The sequence below is a fragment of the Syngnathus scovelli genome, chromosome 6, assembly GCF_024217435.2.
Source record: "Syngnathus scovelli strain Florida chromosome 6, RoL_Ssco_1.2, whole genome shotgun sequence".
Taxonomy (NCBI): domain Eukaryota; kingdom Metazoa; phylum Chordata; class Actinopteri; order Syngnathiformes; family Syngnathidae; genus Syngnathus; species Syngnathus scovelli.
In genome coordinates, this window is record NC_090852.1 from 16,428,085 (window position 1) to 16,455,289 (window position 27,205).

The window sequence follows — 27,205 nt, forward strand, 5'->3', positions numbered from 1 at the left end:
CTCTTCCCTCTCGCCCACTGTAAAACACACACACTCCCCAGCCCAGCATGTGTATAAAAGCCCGCGGCACTGAGCTTCCTGGCGTACTCTCAGTGTAACTGTGAGAGACGCTTGCTTGACCTTCCCTCTCCTCCTCTCCTGATGTGTTGCTCATTCTTCACCTCCTCCTCGTCGTTACCGGGCGTCTGACGTTTGGACGACGGCTGCGTTCATGAAAAAAATGGGTTGTGGAAATTCGTCGGCCGCCAGCACCTCAGGAGGGGGTGAGTGTTTTTGTTTGAATTTTTTTTTTTTTTAGGAATATAAGATGCGGTAGAGTTACGTGTGTGTCTGCACCAAAGCTGGAAGGTGATTGGAATGTAAATGAAAAGCGTCGAGCTTGGACTCACTGATGAATGAATAGAAAGCATTTGCATGGGGAATGTGTTCACTTTGACTTCCAGTGATCCCAATTCTGGAGTTAAATTGCACATTGATTGCTTCTGCCCAAGCGCTTGAAAAATATCCTATCCAAGGCTTTCATTCATAAAAATACTATGTTGACATTTTTTTTTTTTTTTTACTCATTCACCCAAACTGTTCAATTCCACCTCTTTATTCCGTACATCATGTTATCGAGATATATGGATCCAACTTTGGGGGCCCGGTTTAGCAAAGGCCCATTTGTTTTCTAGTCCATAATAGACATGCTTGTTTGAATTTGGCGTGGAAGAATCCTGCAAACACCTTAAGGATGAACTAGAACAGAAATTGAGCTAAACAGGAAGGCGTCCCAATACTTTTGCCCATACCGGTTTTGTGTAAGTGTGTGAGTGCTGATTAGTGATCATCATGATGAACGATGAAGGTTGAGGCAGGTGCTTACTTTTCGGCATGAGCGTGTTTCAGCCACGTTTTCATTCCTTAAAAGACTTTGGATTTTGCAATATAAATTTTGTATTTACACTCCATTTGCAGGCTTTCATTTCGGATTTTCATATACAATGGAGTTTTTTTTTTATGTCGTGATACATATCTAAACGACAAGATGAATTGGATGTGTATCGTCCTAAAAAAGTTGGATACAAATGAAATGACAGTGTGCTGTCAATTCGACCTTCGGGCAAGATGGCCGCTCATGGACGAAAGACGATTGGAACTCCTGGTCAAGTGTTTACTCAAAAGTCAAAAGTCCGAGAATTTCTTTATCATTGCAGCGACACGCTCAACTCCCTGATGACGGCACACGTTTACGGTTTCCAACCCAACTAATCAAATCATGCCTCATTCAGGAAGCTCAGAGGCTGAGTCACGCACGTCAATTTTTTCAATTTCAAGCTTCGGTCTTGGCGGACTCAAGTGACCGGCCATGCACACGCTGTAACTGCTCATCCTTGCCCTTATTTACACAGATGCAATTCCTGAGATATGAAAGAGCTTTTGTTTGGCCTCTCAATGGGCCCCTGTGTCATGTCAGCAGACTGCTTTTTTGACAGCTCCAAGGGAAATTCACTGTTTTTCCACTCGTGCAAATACTTGGAGTTTCTAGTAAAAAAAAGATACATTTCATGTGGTTTCTTCCCTTATGGATTGTATCTTGTTCAAATTACTGGCTGAGGACATCTGTCGACCGTTATCTTGAATTTGAATCATTAAGGAATTTGTGGATCCGTCAATGGTAGCGAATGAGTTAAGAGAAGTCAAAATGGTGGAAAATGGATTTTTAAAAAGCGCCCCGAACTTTGCACATCACAACACACCACAATTGTTGCCTTTGTGCTACAGAACAAGCGTAATGTGGAACCGTGGTGTAACTAATCAGCAGATTTACTCCAAAGTCAACAAGTCCCTGGGGGTGCCTCTGCCTCTTCCAGATGTTTCTAAATCAACTGCTAGCAAGGTTTCCTCTAAGATTGAAGAGCATTTTTATCATTTTGTTATAGCCTGACATCATGGCGCGTTTTCTTTTTTAATTCAAACATTATTGTTATCTTGAAAATGATATAAATGAGAACTATCAATCAAAAGAAAGAATAAAACTGCCTCTGGTATATATAAGATTTTTCATAAGAACTGAATTTATAACGGCGGCAATGAACTCAAGTGAACTCCCTTCACAACATAACAGTAATTTGGCAAATAGTGAACAAGACTTCAAAATGGAGGCTCTGAGATATTTTTTGCCACTCTCAGTCAAGGATTGCTGTCAAACTAAACATAAAACAAATTTTAAAAACATGTTAATTTAAGACAGGACTTTGCCTGAAAGTCTGCTAGCTTAATGCTAACACATAATGGGGGGGAAAAAACGACTAATAATGCTATTTGTTAGCTTGTTTGGGCGTTGTGCATTTGCATTAAGCTAGCATCCGGCAACTGAGAATAGCTTCAAATTTGTAGCTCACAAGTCAAAGCAAAAAAAATAAATCAGGTCACTCACATGTCAAGGCCCCAATGTCAAATAATTGTTTGCTTGAAAAATAAGTATTTCTCTTACGACACTATTAAATACCTTCGAGTCCCTCCGCAAACATTCAGCGGTTATTTGCGAGGAGGCCTTCGATGATTTGGATTAACAAAAAATAAATGTCTTTTCTTCTGCCTCTTCTACATTTTCAGGGCCATCCGAAGCCTCCAGGGATGTGTGAGTACATCGATCAATACATCTTTCTCTCTGCCTTACTGCATTGGAAAATAATAATAATATTTATCACATTAACTTTAACCGCCATCACTTTTATACCATTTAACGTGAGGGAAAGTGTCTGTAAATGCATTTACTAATCGCTTTCCGTCACATGCTGGCTTCATAAAAGCGGCCAAATGACCAAATGAAATTAAATTAAGGATATGTGAGCATGAAAGCAAATTCCTTTTCCTATCTCACAGAGCCAGTCTTTTTTTTTTTTTCTTTAATAGGCCACGTTTATCAAAGCCTGGGGAGGGGCTGTATGTTTTCCGGAAACAGTTTGTGTCCGTATAAATGTTCCTTGATAAACATCAGAACAGTAAGAGCTGACAGCAGCATGTTAAGAAGACCTCACGACGCAGCAAAATATCAACAAACACACACCCGCTATATGAAACATGAGATTAAAGCGACGAGTACATCACATAGTGTGAATTATGTGATGTAGTAAAAGTCACATCAGGCAGGTTTTTTTTAAGTCAAGTCAAGTCACGTTTATTTGTATAGCCCTAAATCACAAACAGTCTCAAAGGGCTTCAAAGCCATAAATAAGCCAGGCGCAATCATAACATGCCGCTTAATCCGATCATCAAGCCTATCGGTTGCTAACACCGGAGTAAATCTCACAAGTGCGCTGGTGTGGAGGGGAGTGGAAAGGCTTTGAGCTGACATGTGCATCTTCTCTCAATCAGGACAGAAGATCCCTTGGCAGACGATGAGAAACGAAGGTACTTTTCCTTCTCTGGCTTTTAACACGTAACTCTCTTTGGTTTTTATATTACTGCAGGGATTTAAGCGCACTTAATGAAGTCAACACTCAATCTGCTGTCCACTCAGGAACTATGGCGGCGTGTACGTGGGGCTCCCGGCGGATTTGACCACGGTGGCCGCAAGTCAGTCCAAGCCGAGCCGAAAAGGTGTGAAAGCTGCTCTTATAGGACAAATGAGGACAATGACGTCTGTTAGCGTGTGGCCTGCAGCATGATTGCGCCATAACATAGTCTTGATAATCATGTGTTATTTTTTTTTATGACTGCAATCATAACATCAATCTGCTGCAATTCTTAAAATGTCATTTCGTTCGCCAAGACAATTCAAAACATTGTATTTGCCGTTCTGTGGTTCCACAACAACAATGACCTCTTTTTTCTTTTAGAGTGAACTAAATTATTATTTGCCATTCCCATTATTTGTCTCGTGATCTGACCTGTCTTCTTGCAGACTAGCGGTCATCAGTGAAGAGGACCCCCAACAGAGGTACGTGCACCATTTTCAATCATGTCAAAATCACTCGCCAAAGCTCTCGTAGTAAAGTAAAGAATAAATGAATGAATGAATAAATAAATAAAGCGAATGAATAAATAAAAAAATAAAAACATGAATGAATGAATGAATAAATAAATAGGTAAATAAATCGGTGAATAAATAAATATGTGAATGAATAAATAAAAAAATAAAAACATAAATGAATGAATAAATAGGTAAATAAATAAATAAGTGAATGAATAAATTTAAAAAAAAACATAAATAAATAAATAAATAAAATAAAAAATCATGGGTGGACGGCAGTCTTCAGCATAACCTAATGCTTGTCTTGACAGGCATATTCACCTTGAGGCGCCCTCTATGGACTCCACCTTGGTGACTTGAGTGAGTGACGCGTCAGCCCTTTTCACGCGCCGCCTGAGTCAAGATGCAGACTTTTCGTCAGGTCTCAGAAGACGGCTTTGCCTCGTGGACTCGTTACGGAAGGTGCAGCCAAACAGAGCCAAGCTCTGCGGACGCCAATTATCGTCCTTCAAAAAAGAAGACAAAAAAAGATGGCCATGGAAGTGGACAAGCGCCCTCTAGGGGACTTACAAAGCAACGGGCAGAGAGCGTCGTGACAGGATCTGTCCGTCACGGTGATGAAATGTCGCTGGCCAATTAAGATTTTATTTGATTATTTTTTTTCTCTCATTAGCGGGCCGCAAATAGCAATCGCCACATCAGTGACTCACTGCGGGCCACAACGAGAATGTCAGAGAACCGTCGGGTGGTCCTCCAAGCTACGCTCACAGGCCACGATATAAAATTTGGTAGACCTACACAAATCTCATGCCTTACTTTCCAAAATAAAATAAAAAGTCATAAATAAAATGAATCAGAACTATAGTGACGTAATAATGTGCAGGTGTACCTAATGTTGTGGCCATTGAGTGACCCCCTCAAAGACGTTGTACATGACATTTCTGAATGTCCTTGTGATATTTCACTCTACCTCTTACTATCTTCGTAAAAATCGTCCCATGAAAAAAAAAAATGTTCCCCTTAATTCAACACGGATAAGACAAAACTATAATTTAAAGGCTGAGAGGAACAAGAGGCACATTTGTAAGACATCCTCTCCACTTAATAATAGCTGTGGTCCTCTTTTTTTTTCTTATGCCACTTATTGTCTCACCTTCAACTAATATAAAATCTCAAGCTATTTCTATTTTTCTGTCGTACAAAAGAGAGGTTATTTGTAAAATCACCGTAATTATCCTCCCGAAAAACAGAATCCAAAGTGCGCAAGGTCAAGATCATTCATCAGGCAGACTCTTGACATTCCGCCTCTAATTGAAAGCACCGTCGAGCACTCAGCAGGTGGAGGAGCAAAATTAGGCCAACTTTAAACACTCCACACTCGAGTGATTCGCTTTTTGTCATCAGTCGTAAGTGATTTGCGTGAGCAACGTGATGGAGACTTGAAATCATTTGCTGCCACCATTTTCTTCTGAGTCGTTCATCCAAGGAGGAAAATGAACCAGGAAGTCGACGGTTAACAAACACCATGATGGTTTCTTTCACCACATCTTCTGCGTTCGAGTTTGTTACCTGCTTTTTTTTTTTCCTGTCTCTCTGGATTCCGTCAAGCGTACGGCTTTGCCCTTTAAGATAGTCTATGATGAATGTCACCGCCATTGGCCTGCACACTGGGGAGCACAATATGGAGGCGAGTCACAGATTGAGTTCAGATTTTTTTTTTCCCCTGGTGTTTAAAAAAAATAAATAAAAATCCCATAATTAATTTGACTTATATAAACTATACAAGTGAATTTTCAATAGGGGGGAGTAAAAATAAAGAAAGATGATCTCACCGAGGGACAATCTCAAGCGAGAATTGGCTGAAATCCGCTCGCATGCTCTGCTATCAATCACGTAGGGGAAATTGACTGTGTTGTGGGAGCGAGCGGCGGCCATGGAATGATGTGGCGAGGCGTCTACTGCTATTCCGTGCGAGCCTCCTTAACAAGCCACCGTGGGAAAAGAAGAACCTGGAACAGCATGACACATGATTGCTTCTTCTCTACCCGTTCAATCATATCTTCGGTTTAAAAATCAGTTGAACCGTGAAGGCGAGTGATGCTTAATGTCGGATGCGACGACGACGTGCTGGAGCACACATCCTTTATCTTCAACATGATCACATCCCAGCTACTCCAATCTATCGTCATCATGATTGGAAACCAATCATCCTTTTGTACCCAGGAGGAAGTTATTGATTTTTTTATGGATTCAAATTCCAGACTAGGGTCGCACTGAATGCCAGTTTGTTTCTATTGAAACAATCATTGGTATTCAGGACTAATCGAAATAAGTGATTATCCAATCAAGGTCCTTTATTATTCTACAAAAGCTGCAGTAATACGTTTGTCCACTAGGTGTTATCATTGTGCCAATGTGTGATGTCACGCGACATTATGCCTCCTAACCAACAGGTGGCAGTGCAGCACAAGCTAAAACACAACTAACTTCTGAAGCAGGATGCAGACATGTATACCTTCTCTTGGAACCATGAAAAGTGAGATGTGTATCCAGTGGACTATTATCACCTCTCTGGACAAAAAAAAAAAACATTACTCGGTATTAGAACCTTGAGCTGGACAAAATCCTTTATTTCACGACTACAACATCCTCCAGTGACAATTAGGCTTGTCTCTACTCTGGGCTTGGAACTGGAATGTTCTCTTCTGTCTGAACTTCTTCCTGGTCGGACTCGATGCTAAGTTTAATAATAATCGGCCCAAGGTTGGACACCCTTGTTGGACAAGGTCTTTATTCGGCTTGGAAGCTCCCGTTGGTTTACCTTGACGAGTTTACAGATGGTGTCAAGTCCTAATTAAGATGGCTTTTTATTGTCTTCCAAAAGGATGACGTAGCATCCTGGAAACAGGTGTCCACTGGCTGACATTTCCTGAGAAAAAGAACAGAGATCTCTTCTTCTTCCACCTTCATCAATGATATCATTGATAAAAAAAACAAAACACATGTAATCTGGCGATTGGTGTCCATTTTTTCCTCAATGAGGAGATAACTGACCAGTGATATAAGATTTAATCCGTGGTGTGTTCATTGCAGATGCGGTATGCCGATGCTGATTAACAGTACAGTACCGCTTATTGCCTCAGCAGACGCACCAGCGTCACTCCAATTTCGGGACTGGACGGCTCTGAAAAGACTTGATGGCTATGGCTAACTTTGCTGTACAACTCTGGAGCCTTACTTGTGCTTTCAATTAGAGACAAAGGAGAGTCAGTCCAGTCCGGTGCAGCATGTGGTTCTGTTTAGAGCAGGTGAAACAATGTAGGAAAATAGATCCGTCATCCGCCGCATTCCAGAGACCAAAGAAGAATGGCGCTCGATCACAGAAGAGCTAATCTTGAGGTGAAGGAAGTTGAAGGATCCTCTTGCGATGTCCACCGTAATGTTTCCCCACTTCTTCAAAGAGAACCATCTTGGTGATTTGAGATTGAGCGTGCCAGATTTTGGCTCCAGGGAACTAATTTACACATTCATCAATTTGATCGATTTAATTGAGGTGGCTGTCGGTCCATAGGAAAGTCTGTAAGAACGGATGCTATGGTCGGTAGCATTGGTAGGATACTTTGAACATTCACAGCTTTGGATATCAACTCAATTGAGACGTGACCCGAGCCAACTTCAGAACAATTTTGGTCTTTGCTTTTATTGCTGAAGTGCATCCAAACGCTGCTGCCAAAAACCTATTTGATCAGAAAAGAAACAAAAGCAAGCTGTGAACTCGGGCCCACAAAATAAGAACCTCCATAAAATGTTCTCAAGAAGTCAGAGTGCCTGCGGGCTCGCTCGTGTCTTACACTTTGGATCTCGGCGGACCTACTCGAGGAAATATTTAATAGGATGGAGGTCGGGGGGGGGAGACAAGGTCCCAAAGACAACGATGTGTATCTTTAAAGGAATGTTATTGACTCTCTTAATATAGCATAGCAGGTCAAGCGGAGATCAGATCAGTCTACAATCCTGCCGCTCCATTTCCAGATGCCCTTCATGCCGTCAGGGTCTCCGCCATGTGGTTATAGTCACTCCGCTCATTGGAAAGAATCTAAGTTAATATAGCAAGCGGGATCTGGACGTAACACTTTAGCGTTTATAGCTGGATAGAGCAAAAGGCATAGCGTGTGCTCGGAGTAGTAAATCAACGGATGTTTGGCACGGCGTTCCCTCGTCGGGCTCGCCCGCCCGGCCAAGAAAAGCACTCACGTGCGCCATGAAAAAGGGGCGAAGATGAAAGAAAAGACGACACGCTGGAGTATTTTTAGATTGGGTGGAAGCCTGGGCGGTGTCGTCTGGACGTATATGAGCGATGGACTTGATAGATCAGAGGAATACATTTTCGCTTCCTCCATCGGTTGGTTATGTTATGGGAAATAGAACCGTAAAGATTCCGGGGGAAAAGCGATGCCAGAACCAATTGGACTGTGGCAGATAATTCACCCACTTATAAATTCCATGCTCCAATCCAACTTTTATGTCTTAAACACAGAAATAAGGGCTGACATGGATTTCTTTTTCAGTCCTCTTTAGGTCTAATTGGCAAGACGAGAAGGGCCCATTTGTCTTTGTTTTTACTGTGCCCACAAATCTGACATGTTCATCTAATTACATTTGGGAACGGGCAGACATTTGGAAAAAAAAAAAAAAGCTTGTAAGATGTTAGACATTTGGCTTTTCATTTGCGTTCCCCACCCCCGCCATCATTGTTTGATGGCTGGTGGCAGTTAATATCAGGAAACAGAAGATTACAGTCAATTTGATTTGAGCTAAGCAACTGATTGCGAATTCATCCCAACCTGTCATGTCCATCCTGCCATTTCAGATTGAGCGGAAAGTTAGCAGTTCCAGCGCTAAATCACAGTTATGCTAGCATGATAGCGCTACATCAACACTTCCAGCGCTAAATCACGGTTCTCCTAGCATGATAGCGCTACATCACAGATTTTACACTGGAATGTACTACAATTTTGGAGTTTTCCATTTTCCAAGCAGTGATTTGACTTACTCGTGAATTTCAGACATTCCGCCCTTCCAAAACCGGCAATACCGAAGTTTTATCGTAAATAGACATGATAAAAAGAACAACACTAAAAGCGTTTTTTGATCCGAAGGATGTTTTTATTCGATTCTCTTGACTAACTTCAACAAGAAATCCTGGCTGCTGGAGTCTTGGTTTTGATTTGAGTGACAAACCTTTGTGCCGTTAGCCAGTGACTACCACTTTCCCAAACAATTTCAAACTACTCTTGCCTGGCCAAAAATCATGTTAGGCCTGCTTGGAACAACATTTGACAGCAGGAAAATGATCTGTCACAATTGACACAATTGAATTCGAAGCTGGAACGAGACGAAGGTGGAAAAAAAAAAAAATCCACCAATGGTAAGGGAGACCACATTGGATGAACTTGTGCTACGTTTGCGGTGCCAATAGTACGAAAATATGAAATGTTTCAGAAGCAACAAAAAGAGTCCCCTGTCGTTTTGGCTGACCCCGAGAAGACACAATCAAAAGTTTCCAGCGGGGAATCGCGATAATAACGGAGACTTAGGAGACACAAAGCAGCGCGGTTACGCTTTGGCGTGATTCTCTTCCTAATAAACCACAATGAGGAATTTATCATGGTTAGTCTTTAAAATCGTAGTTCTCTGAAAAAAATACTCAAGAGCTCAAGGAAAATTTATTCCTAGAGTCCCATAAGAAAAAAATAGATCTTTATACTAACGAGTAATATTTATCGAATACTTCTCTTCTTTTTTGGACTTTCCTCATTGATATTTTTTTTCCACAGCTGGCTTCTCTGAAAGAAGACCCCCAAAAGATTGACCTGTAATTACGGAGCCATTGCAACAAAACCATGTGTTCTCCTCGCCCCCAAAACCTTCCCGGTTCACGTAAGCCATTAAGGAGCTAATGGAGTGCACGCTACAATCGGAAAGCAGGTGAACCCGTAATCAGACGAGCACCGGCGGCAACAATTGCCTCTCACCTAACAATTAACCCGGCAATAAATCATCCCACAGCTGCACCTTCACATGGGGTCCATGGAGAGGCAGATGGGTCATGAAGAATTGGGTGTAGCACCCAGAGGTTGGGGTTACGGATGAAGCGTTTGAAGTCTGAGATGTTATGCTTGGGGAAGAGAGGCGGGCGACCCCCTGGAGAGCCTGTTTAGAGTTTGGAATGGAGTGTTTTAGATTAGGCTTCCAATCTGTCTAACTAAGGCCAAATTTGGTGTTCCATTGTTGTGTAAACAGTGACCTTTGCCCTGGTGACACATCCAGCTCTTTGTCTTTCATCAGCACAAGCACAACTGCAAATGGAGACATGATGGTAGCTATAGCTGTAAGCTAGCTAACGCCACTAAAAGGAAAAATAACTGCGGAATATAGTATCAAAAGTAATTTTCTGATTAATGTATCTTGGAAGTAAAAATATTTTGAAGTATTTTTTATTTATTTAGTTTACTTCAGTGGTGTAGTTGAAGATTTGCGTGTTAGCTAATGAAGTTAGCTAGCAGGTTAGCCTGGCCAACATATACTCAAGCTAACGACAACTAAAAAAAAACCAATAATGTTATGACTTCATTGAATAATTGAATTTACCCGACCAGGTTGGATGGAACTTTATGAATGGTAAAATTTTTGTCACTTTAGCTAAGTATAATGTACAAAAACAATTTCTGTAAACCCGTCCACGTTAGCGTTTTGTCGTCGTTTTGGTTGTGTGATTGGTTGGGCTAGCAACAAAATCAGTATATACATTATAAATAAGTACAGATACATGATGTGGAAATTCTATTTAAGTACGCGAAGCATTTAGCTTGTGAGTGCCAACGCGAATGTGATACACAACGCTTGTGTAACCGACCAACTTTCATTGCGTCCGATTGTTTTTTTGTCCCATGGTGAGACTCGAAAAAAAAACAACGTGAGTACAGCAACAAAGTATTCTTAACTTCCTGAAGCCGGCCAGCATATGTGTGTGTGGAGCCGCCGTGGAATCAACATTCCCTTCCCGAGATTCCCTGGTGATTAGGTTACCGCGTCTGATCTTGGTTTAATGTGGCGGTTCCGATCCAGACCCGTCCAAGTTGTGTTGTTTGACTTTCTGATCAAATGTTTCCGGCTGTTAATCAGACGCAAATCATGCGGCAAAAGGATCTCTTCCGTATGTTGTTTGGACATAATAATCACTTTTTGTTTCAGCAAAGACTATTTAGAGTTTTGCATCATAAATTTCATGATCAAATGCTTTTTTTCCCTTTTTTATTCAACCAAATAAAAATAATACCAAATCTGTTTTTGATACGAGTTTCACAACATTCATTCCCGGGTGTTTTAAAAATATCTATGAATTATAGCACATGTTTACATCATTTGACAATATAGTGCCTGAGGGGTCAGGTAACAACCAATCCCAGTTTAGATGTTTCCTGGATTTGGTCATGAGATGTTCGCCCCTAGGCACTGACTGTGATGTCATTTCGAGTCAAACCCAAAATCCAAACATAAAATTCAGTGATGCAATCAGCCAATGATAACTAAAAAAATGGTGTTGCGTAATCAATCAATCAATCCAAAGTCAGTTATTATTTTTTACTTTTGCATGTTTTTTCATACTGCAAAACGTATTGCAACAAATTGTGCCACTGATCTCAACTGGAATTGAAAAGTTTTTATGATGGCGAAAAATGTAACCCCAGGATTGATGATATTTCCATTATTTCTAATGGCAGGGGGAATTTGTGGACACGTTAAAAAAAAAAAAAAAAGACCTCCTTAATCCCATTTATGATTTAAACCAGGGATGAAATGTTGAACAAATACCTGGGACACAGCGTAGGAAGCCAAAGAAGAAGAAAAAACGGAGACAGTGAAGCTTTTCTCTCTAATTATGCTATTCCAGGAGCCATAATGATCCCTCTCTGCCTTTTTCACTCTCACTAAATAAAAAGCCTCCAATGCAGAGCTGCTGTGCCAAGCCACAACTGTCCTCTCCACATCCTCTCATCTTCCCACCCAAAACGTCCTCTTGCCAAGGAGTGTGCATACATTCGCCCCCCTCCTAAAAAAAAAAAGTTGCCATTGCCCTTGTTTGGGCTTGATATCAATGAGAAGAATTCAAAACAAATGTGTTGCAGACAGATGTTTTCTTTTGGGGCTTTCTTTATGCCTGCGCTGTAGCGGAGGTGGCGACAGCTAAATGTGAGGTTACATAAGACATGGCGGAACTTTGGTCAACATGCCCGATTGTGCGGTAATGTGCTTTAATTCCCCTAATTACCTTACAAGGAGATTACGTTTTGGCCATGTTTTTTTTTTCTTTTCGGGATTTGCTATACGAAACAAGTTCCGAGAAACTTCGATGAAAGGAAGAAAACGTTATATTCGCTTGTTAATCGGATTAAAGTTGCAAAATTAGGAATTATATTTACGAAAGATGGCAGATTTGGCTTTTTGTTTGAAATCTGGGATTACTGCCCCCTACTGGATGGATGAATAACAGTTCCAATGGGCAAATGAGATCAGAGTTAAAGAGAAAACTTAAACTTTAAAATACACAAGGCTAATTGTGTATTAAATATGTAATCAAATTGATTTTACTTTTATATAATTTTATTGTTTGTATTAACAGCCCACTGACGGAAATCCAAACGACTGAGTTTGACACCCCTAGTAGCATATTTCCTAGTTTTACACCTCGTTGGCGTGTTTACCAAGGTGAACTCATTATTTCCTGAGCAAGGCCTCAGGGGTCAGGGGTCGTGTTTGCTGTGAAGCTTACACATTAGGCCCCGGTGAGCTTTTGCAGTCGGCGAGGGTCACAAAGGACGATTGCTTTCCAAATTGAAAATTCGGGGGATGTTTGAATCGGGGCGTGTTGTTAATAAAAAAAATAAATAATAATAATAATAAATAAATAAATAATAATAATTCGGGGGACGTTTGAATCGGGGCGTGTAATAATAAAAAATAAAAATAAAAAAATTAATGTGTTTGAGACCTACACACAAAAGCTGATCTATACGCAGGGCGAAAGGAATGAATGTAAAGAAAAACATACGAGCTGGATGCGAGTGCGGTTGGAGCGGGAAGGGACGGGGTTAAAAATAGCATGCGGGTGACGCGGGTATCTCATAATGGCGTCCGGGCTAGACTGCAGGCCCGATCTGCCTCATTACATGTCTTGACATCACCACAAGGGACAAAAAAAATGAGGCACTTGTGGCTTTTTTTTTTTTTTTTCTTCAGAAAATTAGATTTTTTTTTTACAGAGAAAAGAAGAGCTGCACGACTACCAACTCAAGTGACAAACTAAAAGCCTTGGATTGAAAACCAACAATCTTAACGCCTCCACCGATTTATCCTCAAGTGCTGTTTGACCTTTTGGACCGAGCCGCCGACGCGAACGGGAGCGGCTTACATAAGCGCACAGCTGTTGTTCCTCTCGAGTTGATTATGCGAGGTAGTAGCAAACGGCGTGCGGATAAGACGTGCGTGCGAGGCGCGGGAGTTTTTTGCGCGTCAGACAGCATCACCCTGTCATTAGCACCCCGGCGTGCTGATTACGGGTGCTGTGTGCAACGCCTGTGGAGCTGCACCTGGCTAGCAACTCACACCTGCCATCACCCCCGGAACCCGCCCAGCCGCTTGCTCTTCATTTATATCGATTTGAAGACTCGCTGCTGCAGACTATTCCTGGAGACCGTACTGTATTGTGAAATAAGATAAACTAAGATAAGCTAAGATATGATAAGATGAGATAAGATAAGCTGAAGTTGCTGGTTTGTCTTCAAGATATGTCACTTAGCATTGACAAGCTAGCTTGATAAATTAATAGCTGAACATGTCTCTCCTTCTTCCTGTCATTTCAAAATAAGAGCTGGTCACAGTTGCTACCACCCGAAAGTACAAAGTCTGTCACTTGTTCATTTTACTTTACATGCAGGAAGTTGCAAAAATTTGCACGACAGGCCGCAATTGACACATTTCCATCCCCCCCAAAAATAATTTGGCACCAATCGTCTCTTACGTAATGGCTGGTAGACAAACATCTCACACCTTAACGAAAGCCTCACCTGTCAAAACACGTCAGCGAGGCTCCCTTGCCTTGCGTAACGGACAATAAGCATCACCGATTTTATAATCCGCCGCCTGGAGAGTGACAGCTGAGGCTAAAGGCCAGCTAATGATGACAGCTTGACAAATGACGCAACCCGCTACCTTAATATTTGCTTCCCGAGTCACTTTCAGGTGTTTTTTTGCGTGCAGTTGAATAAAATGATCAAATCTCTAATCCATTTTATTTCAAACTGTTCTGAGAACATCCATCCCTGCAAAGCTGTGTCCACAGTGGGCTGAGTTGTGATTGCCGTGGTCGCCGGGGACACAGCGTGAATGCAACATCAGCAGTTGACTTCCCGCTGCAAGACAAAAGCTGCTCGCAAAATGAGAAGATTTACTCGTCTCATCACAAGTGACTCACTATGGCGACCCCTGACGGGACACGCCTAAAGTGACAACAAGTGTGCTCTTCCAAAAAGTCCGATTATTCCAGTAACCTAAAACAATAGCATGTGGACCAAAAGGTCAACATGTCACGAAAAACATTTTGTGCCCACGTTTGTGTAGACATGCCCTAAATCTGCTGATGGAACAACTCTATAAAGAAGCTTTACGACACACAGCCCGTCCTCCCGTTCTTTCGCTCCTCGTCTGACTGTTCATTCCAGTAATGAACTTGCGCTGATTTATATCCTCCTCTGCACAGACAAAGGTGGCACACAGCCCGAGAGGTGAAAGGCTACTCCTTGCTCGCACACACACACAACCACACACACTTGCCACATTAGCAAAGCTCTGCTCCGTATATCATCATTGCACCACCTCTTAAGTAGGTCAATAAAAAGTTTGGATGTGAATTCTCTGAAGCCAAATAGAGGACAAGACTCCGAGGTGGCTTCATATTTTTAGGCAAGAATATGATTTATTATGAAACCGGACATGCACGGAGAAAGTTATGTGTGAGTTAATCAACATGGTTGCCTTATCTCAAGACAATTTTATGAATTAGATACCAATGAGCCATGGAGAGAATTTTGTAGGATATTGTAAGTAAAAGAAAAAGTAAAGAAAGAATGCTGTACATATTCCAGTTTTTTTCCCCCCATACAAAAATTAATTGTAATTGCACATCCACTACAGTAGGTGGCAGTGGTGCTCTCATAGAGTGTGCAACAATGTCAATTTTTTTCAATTTTTCATTAATATTAATAACCATACAATTTTACGCAGGGGCCCACTTTGCGTATTAATCGGATTATAAGGCGGGTGCGCCACGTTTATGGAAGTAAAATTGGAATTAAATAAAGTATGACTGCACTGCTTAATGTGCAGTAATGCGCCTTATAATCGAATAATTTTAAAAAGCCAAATTGACTTTTTTTTTATATAGTTGGGAGTATATTTTAACCTCAATTATGGTATCACATATCCATTCAAGCGTAATAAATTTAATTTACCACTCAAAGTAGAATTTCCCCCGTTCACAAGCAAACATTACAAACTGCCACCTCCGGTTTGCAAAATGACAAGCCGTCAAACGGGCCATCCATCACGCCGTTAAGGACGTGGATGTGTTACGATGCAGGGATTTCCTCATGACTGCTGTGTTTATTCTTCGTCTGATTTAAGGAGGTGTTTTTGGAAGGTATGCGGGGGGGGGGGGGGGGGGGGCTGGGGGCAGGGGGGGGGGGGGAGGGGGGGGGTTTCGGAACTACATGAGCCAAACAAAGCTAGCGTTGCTTCCCTTCACAATAAAGTCAGTGTGAAACGCATATAAAGTTACCGTAAGGTCACAATGAATGCGGGGCGATGAATGTCCGACCCGGCCAGGCGGGTCAAACCCGGCGAAACTAGAGCTGCTAACTTGAGTCGTTAAGATTTGCACTATTGGAGGCTCTTGAGACTGTTACATAGTGGAGGAATACATTGGTACAAAACTTTTTTTTTTTTATGAGGTTTTAAAAAAGAAGTCTCAGTTGCATAAAAAGACCACTGAAAAGGCAACGCTCATCCATCATGTCATTAATGGCGACCAAAGAGCTGAAAGCGTTCAATCACAAATTGGGCCAACATGTGCGGACTTTGCCGATGTGTCAGAAAACGTTCCGGGAACTCCAAAAAAGAATACCACAGCTGGAATGAGGGACTTGACTTGCCAGAAAAAATGAAGAACTCATTATTATTTAATTATATTTTATCATTATTTAATTAATATTATTTATTATTTAATCAAATTTATTTTATTTAGACTTGTGCCGCCGCATAGAACAAATTATTGTGAGGAATATTTCTAACTTGACTTCCCCTTTAAAATTTATTGCGCTTCAATGTTAAATCAACATAGCAACAAAATGTTTACAAACAACATGTTTAAATGATTAAATGCAATTTTGAAAAAAAAGCCATTAACATTTAATTCAGAGATTCTTTCTTGTACCACTAGAGGGGGCTCAAGAAACCACACTTTGCAAATCACTGTGGATGGATTAACCCGTAAGCAGGACTTTTGGTTGGGGTCCACAAAGGTGTTGTTTTCAAAACTCATCTCGTCTTCCATCTGGGCCTCATTGAGCATCCCGAATCTCATCTGAGCTATGTAACACCGTTAAAACCATTTCTTTAAATGAGGTGCTCATTCGGGGGGTCACCTATCACATAATCACTGCAAGGTCAAGCTTTGGAGTTGCCATTGGAAGGTGAGGGGGGCGAATACCCCCTCACAGCCCGTTATGGAGGTGACTCCAAGGTTGAGCTTTATGGACCGAGCATGCAATGTTCCACTGAGGAGGTGTTCTGATATGAGTTCTCTCTCGGAGGTAGCGGGTTTATTGTTCCAGTGAAAGAGGAGACGATTGATGCCTATAGGTAGCAGGGCCGGGTGTCTGGAATGTATTACAAGTCCGTCTCCCACTCATGAAAGAAGAAGAAAAAAAAAAATCACAACACGGTGCTCTCCATGTGGTCTTGACGTGCGGCGTTGTGTTACGGTGGGATCAAGCCATCGCACGCTATCTGGCTTGACCGTGGGACAGAAGTCACGTGGCTTCCTTTTATTGTATTAACTGGAGTCAGAATACTTTAAAAATGAAGTTATTAGAGTGACGTGCTACTTTTTAACACGGAATCATCAGGACTGACTTTTTTTTTTTATGTGCATACTAATGTGTCGCCCAAGTCAAGTCGACTATGGATGGAAAGTGCAGGCACACCTTAGTACTAAGGGGGAGGGGCTTATTCCTGCTGACCGCGATGATGCAATTTGTGCCTAATTTTAAGTGTGCAGGAAATCGAGCTGTGCTTACATAAAAGCCAATGTGTTTACCCGCCTGCAGTATCGACCTTATAAAAGATTCCCTTTCAAGCTGTAAACCATTGATTGAATCTCAAATAACACAGCTAAAGTTCCGAAAATAATTCCCGAATTATCCGTGGTTGCCTCATTTCAGGAAGAACATTTTTTTTTCTCTCTCTCTCAAAAGGCTCGAAGATGTAATTACGTACAGAATGTCTTGTAATGAAACGTTAGCGCTAGGCTGCTAGCGGCTAACCCAGCAACAAAGAGGTCTGGAGGCGACGGGGGGGGGGAAAGTGATCTTTTCTGCTCGTGTCAACATTTTTGAAATGCCAGAAACAACAAGAACACAAAACGTCTTTTGTTCCTCGGAGCATGCATAGGTGCGAGCAGCAGCTGCGTGCCAGCTGTGCACATGTGTGTGATAAGCAAAGAGGATGTTTTGGAGAGCTACCTGGCCGTGGGCGCTCTCTCCATCTCTGCTGGCATTTGCGGAATCTCTTTGTACGTCGGCGTTTCATTTCAGGACGTTAAAGTCTCTCCCTATTTCACATTTTACGGCGGGCGGGCTTTCCGACATTATCCCGAGCTAAAGCTACAAAGGCCCTCGGCTTAAAGTGCTCATCATGTTACCTTTGTTTCTTTTCAGAATTCGCCGCTTGCGCAAGCTAACTCATCCGGGCTTAAAAGTGGCGTACTCAAAGCAAAATATTGTCGCTCGTAAACACGTACTCCAACGCCGGCGCCCCGTCTAGCTAACGTAGCGGCTCATTCTAATCCAAACAACGCTCTCGGTGGCTCAATCAGCGTTGAGGGCGAATCTATTCTCGCCAAAAAAGCCCAAGGCCCGACGTGATCCAAAGGCTACCGAGGCCGCGGGTTTGATTTATTATTGTGGGAGTGATTGAGCCTAAACATACACATGCAAACACAGACGCACAAAATAACCACAGTCTCGAATGCAGCTGCACACATGGCATGTCAGAGGAGGTCTCAAATGAATTGGTCAATTGTTGGTAATCATGAGATCTATATTTCCCCCTTACCACCGCCTCCTTCCTTCTCTCTCCCCACCACCACACGCTCACAATCTGGCTTACATTATGACCATCCGGGGGGAAAGAAAGAGCCCCAAATTTTTTAGAAGGACATACCTGGAAGACTGTCAAAAATACAGAAATGCAGACGTCCTTCATGACCGTAGAAGTAAAAGCATGGATGGAGGGAATGGCATCAATAGTGCCACCACGGGAAACTGCAAAAAAAAAAAAACATGAGACATGCATCAAAAAATATTCTTAATGGCGAGAGTGCAAACAAGGCCGGCTAACGTTACAACAACAGGAAATGTTCGATTCAAGTCATTTAGCATCAAGTGTTGCTAAAAATAACACTGCTAACATTGCTCTTATGTAACACAGGTTCTAATTCTTCCATTAAATTTTGAATAATTTATCTTGGAAGATTTCAAGTCAGAAATTAAATTTGCTGCTTGACGTTGGTACAGTAAGAAATGTAAACATACAACAACTCGTTGTTTATATTATAATGTGCATTGTTGAATGGAAAGTTTTCGTTCTATAAATATTTGTAAATGCACCGTACAAGTTGGTCAACGAAACATTTAGTTGATTTGATTGACTGGTTATCTTTTATGTCCTTTTGGATAACATGATTTTGGTGAACACGATCCAAGTTCAACTGTAACGGCGGACGACTCCAAGGGTTATAAATCAAACATACCCCGTGGGGGTCCTATTGATGCTGAGGCTGCCACCGTTCCCTCCCACTTCGGTTTTACCGGGGTCTCGTTTTCAGGCCATCGCACAGAAGCCCCCGACTGACGTCTTATGTAAAGAACTTTTTGAAAATTCTGCTTAAAGGCGATCCAGATGTCATAAAACGTCTCGAGTGTCATCACGAGCGCTACGATATTACTCTGACGCTTCTGATGTGTTATTAAATGTGGAGACTTGCATTCAGCCAACAGTGTGTGACAGCTGGGAAGGAGAACAAGGGAAAAAGAGCTTCGTGCACAACCAAAGTTTGCTTTATAACTTTAGGAATAAAATGATGTTATAGTCGCACGATGAATAAAAAGTATTGAAAGCAGCCTTTCGCTCAATTTTGTGGCCTTGAAGACCTTGAGTGATTTGGCGCACTTCCCTTCCCACTGCACGCACTTGAGAGTAAAGTCAAAGCAAAGCAAATTAGCATCCCATTTGAATGTTTTCTCTTGGAACACTTGATTTAAGTGTTTCCAAGCAGCGGCACTTATTGTACTAATATATAGAAACTATTCCTGAATAGACCTATTTTACCTATTTTAATAGTGACTATTATCTATTTATCGAAAGTGACACCATTGTATAAGGGATTTATTCATTATCGCCAAATATGCCCCAAAAATGTTGCAGTGTGAAAAATGTCGGAGAAGCTTGCCAAATTAAGCTAGCCAAACGCTGGAACCAAATGGAAACAGCTGGCCCCGTTGTGTGAAATGTAAAAAATGCATCTTCCAGCACCTGTAAAGCTTGTTTATTTAAAAAAAAAAAAGAAAAAAGGTAAGAACAGTTTTGTGAGGCTTATGTGCGCACCTGGCGCAGTCAAGTTCTCTGAGTGTTAGCCAGACGTTAGCAAAAACTGCAGCTTTGTGTCGGATTTGCTGGCACTGATGTGGCTGACATACAAGCCCACATTTTTGTTTATATATTCTTTCCATTCAGTAGACGTAGTCAGTTGAGTCCCTTATGGTAAACATACATTGTATTATGTAGAGCATATATGCTAATATTCTGTTAGCTTGAAATGCAAACTAAGGTGAAGCCTACTAGCAAGAAAGGTGTTTAAAATATTAATATAATCATTAATATTTGGACAAATGTAAAAAATGTTATTAAGACACCTGAGAAGTGTTTTAAATAGTTGGGTAAAAAAAATATATAGAACATACATGCTAATGATATTCTGTTAGCGCAAAATGCTAACTAAAGTGAGGCCTACTAGCAAGACAGGTATTTAAAATGCTACTATAATTTTTCCTATTTGGACAAAGGTATGTCACAAAAATGTTATTAAGACACCTGAGAAGTGTTTTAATTAGTAGAAAACAAAATAATTGCTTCAATGTAAGGCGGTAGTCACTATGGACTCACTCGTAACACCTGATAAATATCGTAACGCATGTTTTGGCTTCATCATAATATCGTGTGAAGAAATAGGTCACTGTTTCCACGTATAACACGCAGTCAGCACTCAGTTTGGGATTTTGAAAGACTATTTTCAGTTTCTCGTTATCTGCTATGGATCTGTCGCGGCTTTGTATGGCCAGCGGCCGATCCCGGAGATCAACCCCTCGGCTGAGCGTTTGCGTCAAAACCGGTACCGTTCGACCAAAACATTCGACACACTTGGAAACTTTCATCTTATTGGATCAGTGGTGCTGCCCACAAGAGTAATACCCTCCACTTTTTAGGGCAAACTTGTCTATTTTTGAGTCCGAATTGGAGCTTAACCTACTTTGTGTTGGCTTGACTGCAAAATGGGGCAAAGTCCGCCTAATCTTTTCCAAACTTTTTGGCCGTCAGCACCTCTCCAATCGGGTTAAACCTTCTCTGTCCCAGTTTCTCGCCGCCCAGGTATCAGTCGAGCCGGTCTTTCGCCACCCGACCCGACCCCTCCCCATCACCACCACCTTCTATTGGGCCTGGCTCGGAATGTCTGCTATGTCCACAACCGCACCTATTCTTCTCCATCCACAATACAAAAGCACGCCTGGACTCGCGTTGATGGTTTTCCACGGTAAACTGAGATCTTCTAGACACGGCCAGGTAGGGATTTAATCAACATCTGTCACCTGTCATCTTCCAGCGTCTTCTTTTTTTTTGGCAAAAGCAGGTGGCGCCTGGAAGCGATGTTCCCTTCGCTCCTTTTGTGCTGAAGGAATCATGTTGCCGCTGCGAAACATTCACGCAGCGCCAGTCTTGATGAAAAGACACATTCCTTCATTCCTCGCTTCACCTTTTTCTGCTGAGGAAGCGTGGAAGCGGGGCGCCTGCGGGGCACAAGTGGATCCGGCCTGCTGGATGCTGGGAAAGTGCGTAAGGAGGCTCGTAAATCCCGGAGAACAAAAAAACTGCCGTGAATGCATACCTTAGATTCAGAAAGCCAGACGTGCACGTGCGTCTCCTGGCAGAAATGATGGACGACGTGCATGACATTATCCTACAGCCTGTCTCCTCCTCAGCGTCGAATCTCGAGGTGGAGATTCGCTTACATTTGAGTCGTCTTCGGGGAGCCATAAAAACAAAGTAGGGGGGGTATCCGTCATGTGCTGTGGAGTTTACCGTCCATACGAAACAAAAGTTTTTCAAATGGAGACTCTCTTCCTCAACCGGGATGGAATCGGGAATTTTCTGCCAAATTTTCAATCTGGAGGATCTACTATGGATCGACTATCAATCGTTTCCCACGTGACCTTTCAGTGAGAACTTACGAGTGTCATTCCAGGACACGGATGAGATATATCAAAAAGTTCCAAAGCACTTTTGTATCACAGACAAAAGGTACTGAGTTGGATTTTCTGGCTTCCACTCTGGTACTTGTGTTTACTTATCCGAACAATGACCTGTTCCTGTTTTGGGGTCAGACTAAAAACTCATTCCAGGCTCTAAGAAGAGACATTGGAGCATCTCTTCTTCAGCACGTTTGCCCTCGCTGCACCCTGGATCGACTCTACCCGTTGCTGGCAAAGCTCTTTGGAAAACCAAAGCTATCATTAGCTAGCGCGGCACGGGCACAGTGTTAGACGATTACGGTGGTTCGATCTGCCGATTGCCAAAAACATCAACACCGGGACAAAAAGTCCAATCCACGCTTCTTGTTGGGTACGTGGGAAAATGAATCGATATTATCGTTCCGGAACGCCTGACTCGCTCGCTTGGGTCGTCCAATTTTTCCCTTGGAACGCCCGCCGCACCTCGTAGCGGCGGCCTCTCGACGTGTTTGACGGCGTTGCGGGTGACATGGCGAATACGGCCCAACGCACTCGTGACGCAGGCTGGCCAGAGTAGCGGCCGATGCGGAATTACAGAGTAGGGCTGAAAGCTCGCTCGCTACTGCTGCAACTCAAACCACCTCATTAGATGGCGGTGACGGCATGGAGCGGCTCTTCCAAGCCCTCCTCGTATGTCCGCAGAGGAAGTGGAGTGCAGATGCTGCCATCTCCGTTCATTCATGGCGGTGGGCAATACATATTAGGTTTTCAATCTAGCGTCGGGGGTTTTTTTTTTCATTCGAACCGCAAACCTCACAACTCGGAGGCAGATTCCCTTACCACCTATTTTTCAACTTTGGCTTTTCATTACGGGTATTGCCCAAAGCGATTTTGCGATATTTTTGATAAGGTGTCGCTCCCGAAACGGATCATAACAAAGTCCTAACTCTTTTGCCAATTTGTTTTTCCTTTCCTTAGCTGATGGGAATGTCGTGTTTGACCTGCCTCGACAATTATCCTGGAATTTTTTGGGGAGGGGAAAAAAAAACCTGGAACACAGCTAAGTAAACAGGGAAGGTCATTATTTCCCAGCAATGGCGACCAAAGAAATGGTGAATTATTAGAGGGTATCATATTTGAAAAATGGCCCATGGCGTGTGAGCTTAACTTAGCCAACTGCGGACGAGATTGACGTCGAATGTTGTCCTAGTCTTGGGAAACGTGTTTTGTTCATACCAGACTTGTAAAATATTATGTTTTGATTTTCTCTACGTCAGACCAAGAGTGCAAATGATGGTTCTCAAAATCAAAGGTCATATCGATACATTTTTAAACTGGTGTTCAATTTGCAAATTAAGCTTTAGAATGGGTTTTGGTTTTCAAATTAGGGTCAGAAGATCCAAATTTTGTTTTCAAGCCACCGTTACGAGGGGCAATGTGCTTCCAAGTAACTATCCATGTGTTTTTGACTACCCGCTAAAAATCCAACCCACTCGTTTTGGTTTCCGGTGTCTGTATGATTTTTTTGGGTGGAATGTCTAAACTCGGAGGTGTAAAGTATCTCACTGGTGTGTTAGCATCCATCCAGCACTTGGCGTACGTGGGTGGCTTCACGTCACGCGGCGGCGTCCGGGTCACTCCGGGGTGAGGACAGAAGACAGAGGTGTTGAGAAGCATCCCGACGCCGCAGGCCCGAGAGGAGACGCCCTGTCTGCAGGAACAGCTGGCCAGGAAGTCTGGCACAAATATTTTTTGAGGAGAACGGGTGAAAGAGATATGAGAGGAGATAGATGCAGCAAAAGGAAGTTGACAGCAAGGAAGTCCAAGACAGCCAGGAGCCTTAACAAGGGGGCCCCAGTCAGTCGGGTGGGGAAGCTCATAAATCTTCAGGACTTCAGGTAGGTTCTTTCTGACAACAGAAGAACGTGATGGACACACGGAAGCACTTCAACATTTTTATGGTTTCCTGAAACATGACTGACACAAGACCTGTGAGCAAGTAAAGTCCAGAATCGTTTGATTTATGAAAATATTTTTCTCCGTAGAAAATAATAAGGCGGTTTGGTGCATTAGTGGTTAGCATGCCTGCTTCGCAGTTCTAACTTTGGGATTCAAACCACGGTTCTGGCCTGAAATATTGAGTGTCGATCACATACAGTGGAGCAGAGCCAGTTTTTTTTTTTTTTTTTTAAAGAGAAGGGAACCGAGAATTTTGACAGCGCGGGTATATTAAAAACAAACATGTTTCGACAGACGAAATGACTTGATCGTCCTCCAAAAGTCCAAACTTGGCAACGGGTTTGCATTCTCCATCTATCTTCTGTTTGCATCTTCATTCCGACTGATTACACGACTCTTTATAACACAATCAAGCTATTGAGATCCAAGCTGCTGGCTGCACCAAGTGTTTAACGCCTCCACTGACCTCCTGCGAGCGTCTGCTCGCAAGCTGCCGTCTTCGGGTTGGAAGGGTCTGCCGAGTGCACTTTTTGGAAGTGAAACCGAAGCGAGCGGCCTCCTCGTGGCGGCTATCCCGAAGAGCTGGCCTAGTGGGCAAACTGACAACATGGGGAGGGGAGGGGTGGAGGGAGACCAGAGAGGGAAATGATGAAAACAGACATGGGGGTCTATCACTTTACACACACACACACATTTTTTGTGTCATAAAAAAAAACAACAAAAAAAAACCACACAACCACACAAAGCAAACGCTCATGCAAGAGGACGATCAGTAGCACGTATATATATATATATATATATATAAAATGTACTTTGATTTTTTCTATTATTCTGATTTTATTATGATTATATTATATTATATTATATTATATTATATTATATTATATTATATTATATTATATTATATTATATTATATTAATTGTATTATAATATATTGTACTATATTTTATTGTATTTTATTATATTATATTATATTATATTATATTATATTATATTATATTATATTATATTATATTATATTATATATGATATGATATGATATGATATGATATGATATGATATGATATATGATATGATATTATTGCTACTTTAATTGTTTTCCTGTGGAGCTCGATGAAGCATTTACAATGGCCTTGTTATTCCCCACCAATATTTCAAATGTACTTCGTGGACACGCACTGCAGCTCATAAGTGTTTGCAGATATTTAGAGACAAACCAAAAATGCGCACATTACACATGTTCCTGCGCAAGCATCCGACAAGAAGCCCTGAAACAACCTTCACTTCAAATGGCTTGCAGAGATTGTAGAGTCACCAGCCACGCAGTAAAGGCATCCTTTGTCACGAGCACATCTGGATTGTACACACCCAGTTCTGGAGGAGATTAAGTCAATCATAAAGTTGAAAAGTTTTATTTTTAATTTGTTTTTGAGTTTCATAAAGGGCATGGTTAGGTCACCCACCACACACAGGCTCAGAGAAGCTTGTTTTATTTAGCATCCATAAAAAGCTTTGTAAAATTCTGCAGTCAAATTGTATAAATTTTTGGTGGGCTAGAACTTCAAGGTACTGCTAGTAAAGTCATTAACTATAATCCACTTTTCCAATGAAGCTAAACAAGCCGGGACGGCGAGACGAGCTCAAAGCAACGTGACTCACCGTTGACAGTTGGTGCTCATTTACCATCTCGGCCGCGCCGTTCGCGTGTTGAGATCGAAACGCAAGTAAATGTTGACGGCTGCCTTTTGTCCGCGAAAGAGGTCTCATCTAGACGAGGCTCACGTTACATTTGGCGGGATAAAACGGGTGTTTTGTGAGTAGAACCAGGCCCAATTTGAAACAGACCCGCTTCTCCTTTTGAGTCTGGGCCACTTACCATAATTGAGTTGGGACTTTTTCTTTGTAGCCATACCTCTCGCTTTCTGCCGCACTTTCGATTGAAACTCGCCACTAACTTGCTCACTAATATGTGGAAAAATGTGCAAAGACACTTGAACATGAGCAAGAACAAACATGAGGGCCAGCTGACCTTGAGAGGTGCACCCAATTCCCAACTAGGCCAGTTATTATCAGCCTGGTGTTCTCATTCCTCCACCCAGGGCTTGTGACCTGCAAAAAATAGCTCAGTGTTCATCCTAAAAAATTTATTAACCGAGCAAGCTATGCTTTAAGTAACAAATGTAAAATAAATAAACCATTAATGATGTGAATTTGTTAAAAAACACTCACACTGTATGTACAGAACAAGCTAGGTGAGCGGTGGCAAGCTAACCGTTAGCTGCTAACGTTTACAATGGTTGTCTAAACATACTTTTGCTTACAGATCAAATAAAGCGATTTTTCCGTCTATCACTGTGTTATCAGCACATAAGTGGTACTCAACCAGCGTTTCTCCTGTGATAAACATCATAGATGGCACAAAGACGGTCATGCTAAGCTAAGGCTTATCTCTCCCTTCACAGGTGTCTTGGCTTCTCGCTATTCTCGTCTGTCAACGACACCTAGATCCATCTTTGACGATAGGAACGGGTGCGGCGTCCGAGCAGGAATTTTGGGAAGGCCGTGACCTGCCTGCATGCATCCGTGTTTCGTAGCGTGATGGATGCTAGCCGTCGACCGATGTCGCAAGTCAGTCGTGTTATTGATGGACAGATAGTCAGAAAGGAAAGAAAAGAAAACTGCTATAGTGGTAATACGGACTAGTAAGGGTCTTTTTCGTTAATGGTCGACCGATAGTAATGATAAAAAACTTACCATCACATGACATACACACCATTAAATATGAAAAAGCTTTGTGATTAGAATACTGCACACATTCATCAGGTGAATCACTGGCGAGCTCACGAGACGAGCCACCCTTACGTGATGACGACGACACGAACTTTATAATGACAGTGATCTGGCACCGGCGTAATTTTTCTGCCTCACACTCAATGCTGGCAAATATACACCACGCCAAGAATAATAACACATCGGCATTCCTGCTCTGCTCCTGGGCCAGATGAAAGGAGTACTTGAGGTCGATTACTGCTGGCCTGAGTGTGCATTCATCAGCCTGCACCTTGAACAGGGTCCCTCCCACCCGGGTCCCTCCCACCCTTTGTAGGGCTTAGCTAATGGAAACATTTAAGATTACCGTACAATTTCATTGAAAATGCAGTAGGAAAGTTTTCAAAAGTGCTTGTCCTCATTAGAGTCGAGGCTAAGCTGGAGCCTGGCTGACTTTGAAAAAAAATTATAGCGTACCTTTAAAATGGTCATGCATGCAATTAGTTAGCACATTTAGGGAGTAATTGGAAGGTTGGTAGTTCACACCTGCGATGACATCATCATGTCAGTTTCTCAAATTTCCCCACTGTGGCGTGTAGTATTTTATTAACAGGAAAA

General features: G+C 42.2%; 1 protein-coding gene and 1 long non-coding RNA gene across 3 annotated transcripts; one reads left to right on the forward strand and one right to left on the reverse strand.

Annotated features, from left to right (window-relative positions):
• On the forward strand, window positions 1-5,416 carry LOC125970184 (overexpressed in colon carcinoma 1 protein). Its single transcript, XM_049722205.2, has 6 exons — window positions 1-263; window positions 2,599-2,623; window positions 3,361-3,396; window positions 3,506-3,585; window positions 3,890-3,925; window positions 4,270-5,416. Exons 1-5 carry the CDS (start codon window positions 212-214, stop codon window positions 3,892-3,894), a joined length of 198 nt encoding a protein of 65 aa, XP_049578162.1. The 5' UTR covers window positions 1-211; the 3' UTR covers window positions 3,895-3,925; window positions 4,270-5,416.
• On the reverse strand, window positions 3,686-27,205 carry LOC125970185 (uncharacterized). 2 transcript variants are annotated; one of them, XR_007482033.2, is made up of 9 exons: window positions 26,573-27,205; window positions 25,848-25,927; window positions 23,425-24,416; window positions 21,516-21,650; window positions 21,220-21,451; window positions 18,518-18,618; window positions 5,791-5,967; window positions 5,528-5,625; window positions 3,686-4,464 (listed from the first exon to the last, which is right to left on the reverse strand). It is a non-coding gene; the product is annotated as an uncharacterized lncRNA (long non-coding RNA). The 2 variants fall into 2 exon arrangements; XR_007482035.2 differs by lacking the exons at window positions 25,848-25,927; window positions 26,573-27,205 and adding an exon at window positions 25,049-25,835.

Coding starts and splice junctions, on each gene's coding strand:
- LOC125970184 (XM_049722205.2), top strand. CDS start 212: ATGAAAAAAATGGGTTGTGGAAATTCGTCGGCCGCCAGCACCTCAGGA. Junction 264..2,598: donor CGCCAGCACCTCAGGAGGGG/GTGAGTGTTTTT, acceptor CTACATTTTCAG/GGCCATCCGAAGCCTCCAGG. Junction 3,397..3,505: donor GCAGACGATGAGAAACGAAG/GTACTTTTCCTT, acceptor CTGTCCACTCAG/GAACTATGGCGGCGTGTACG.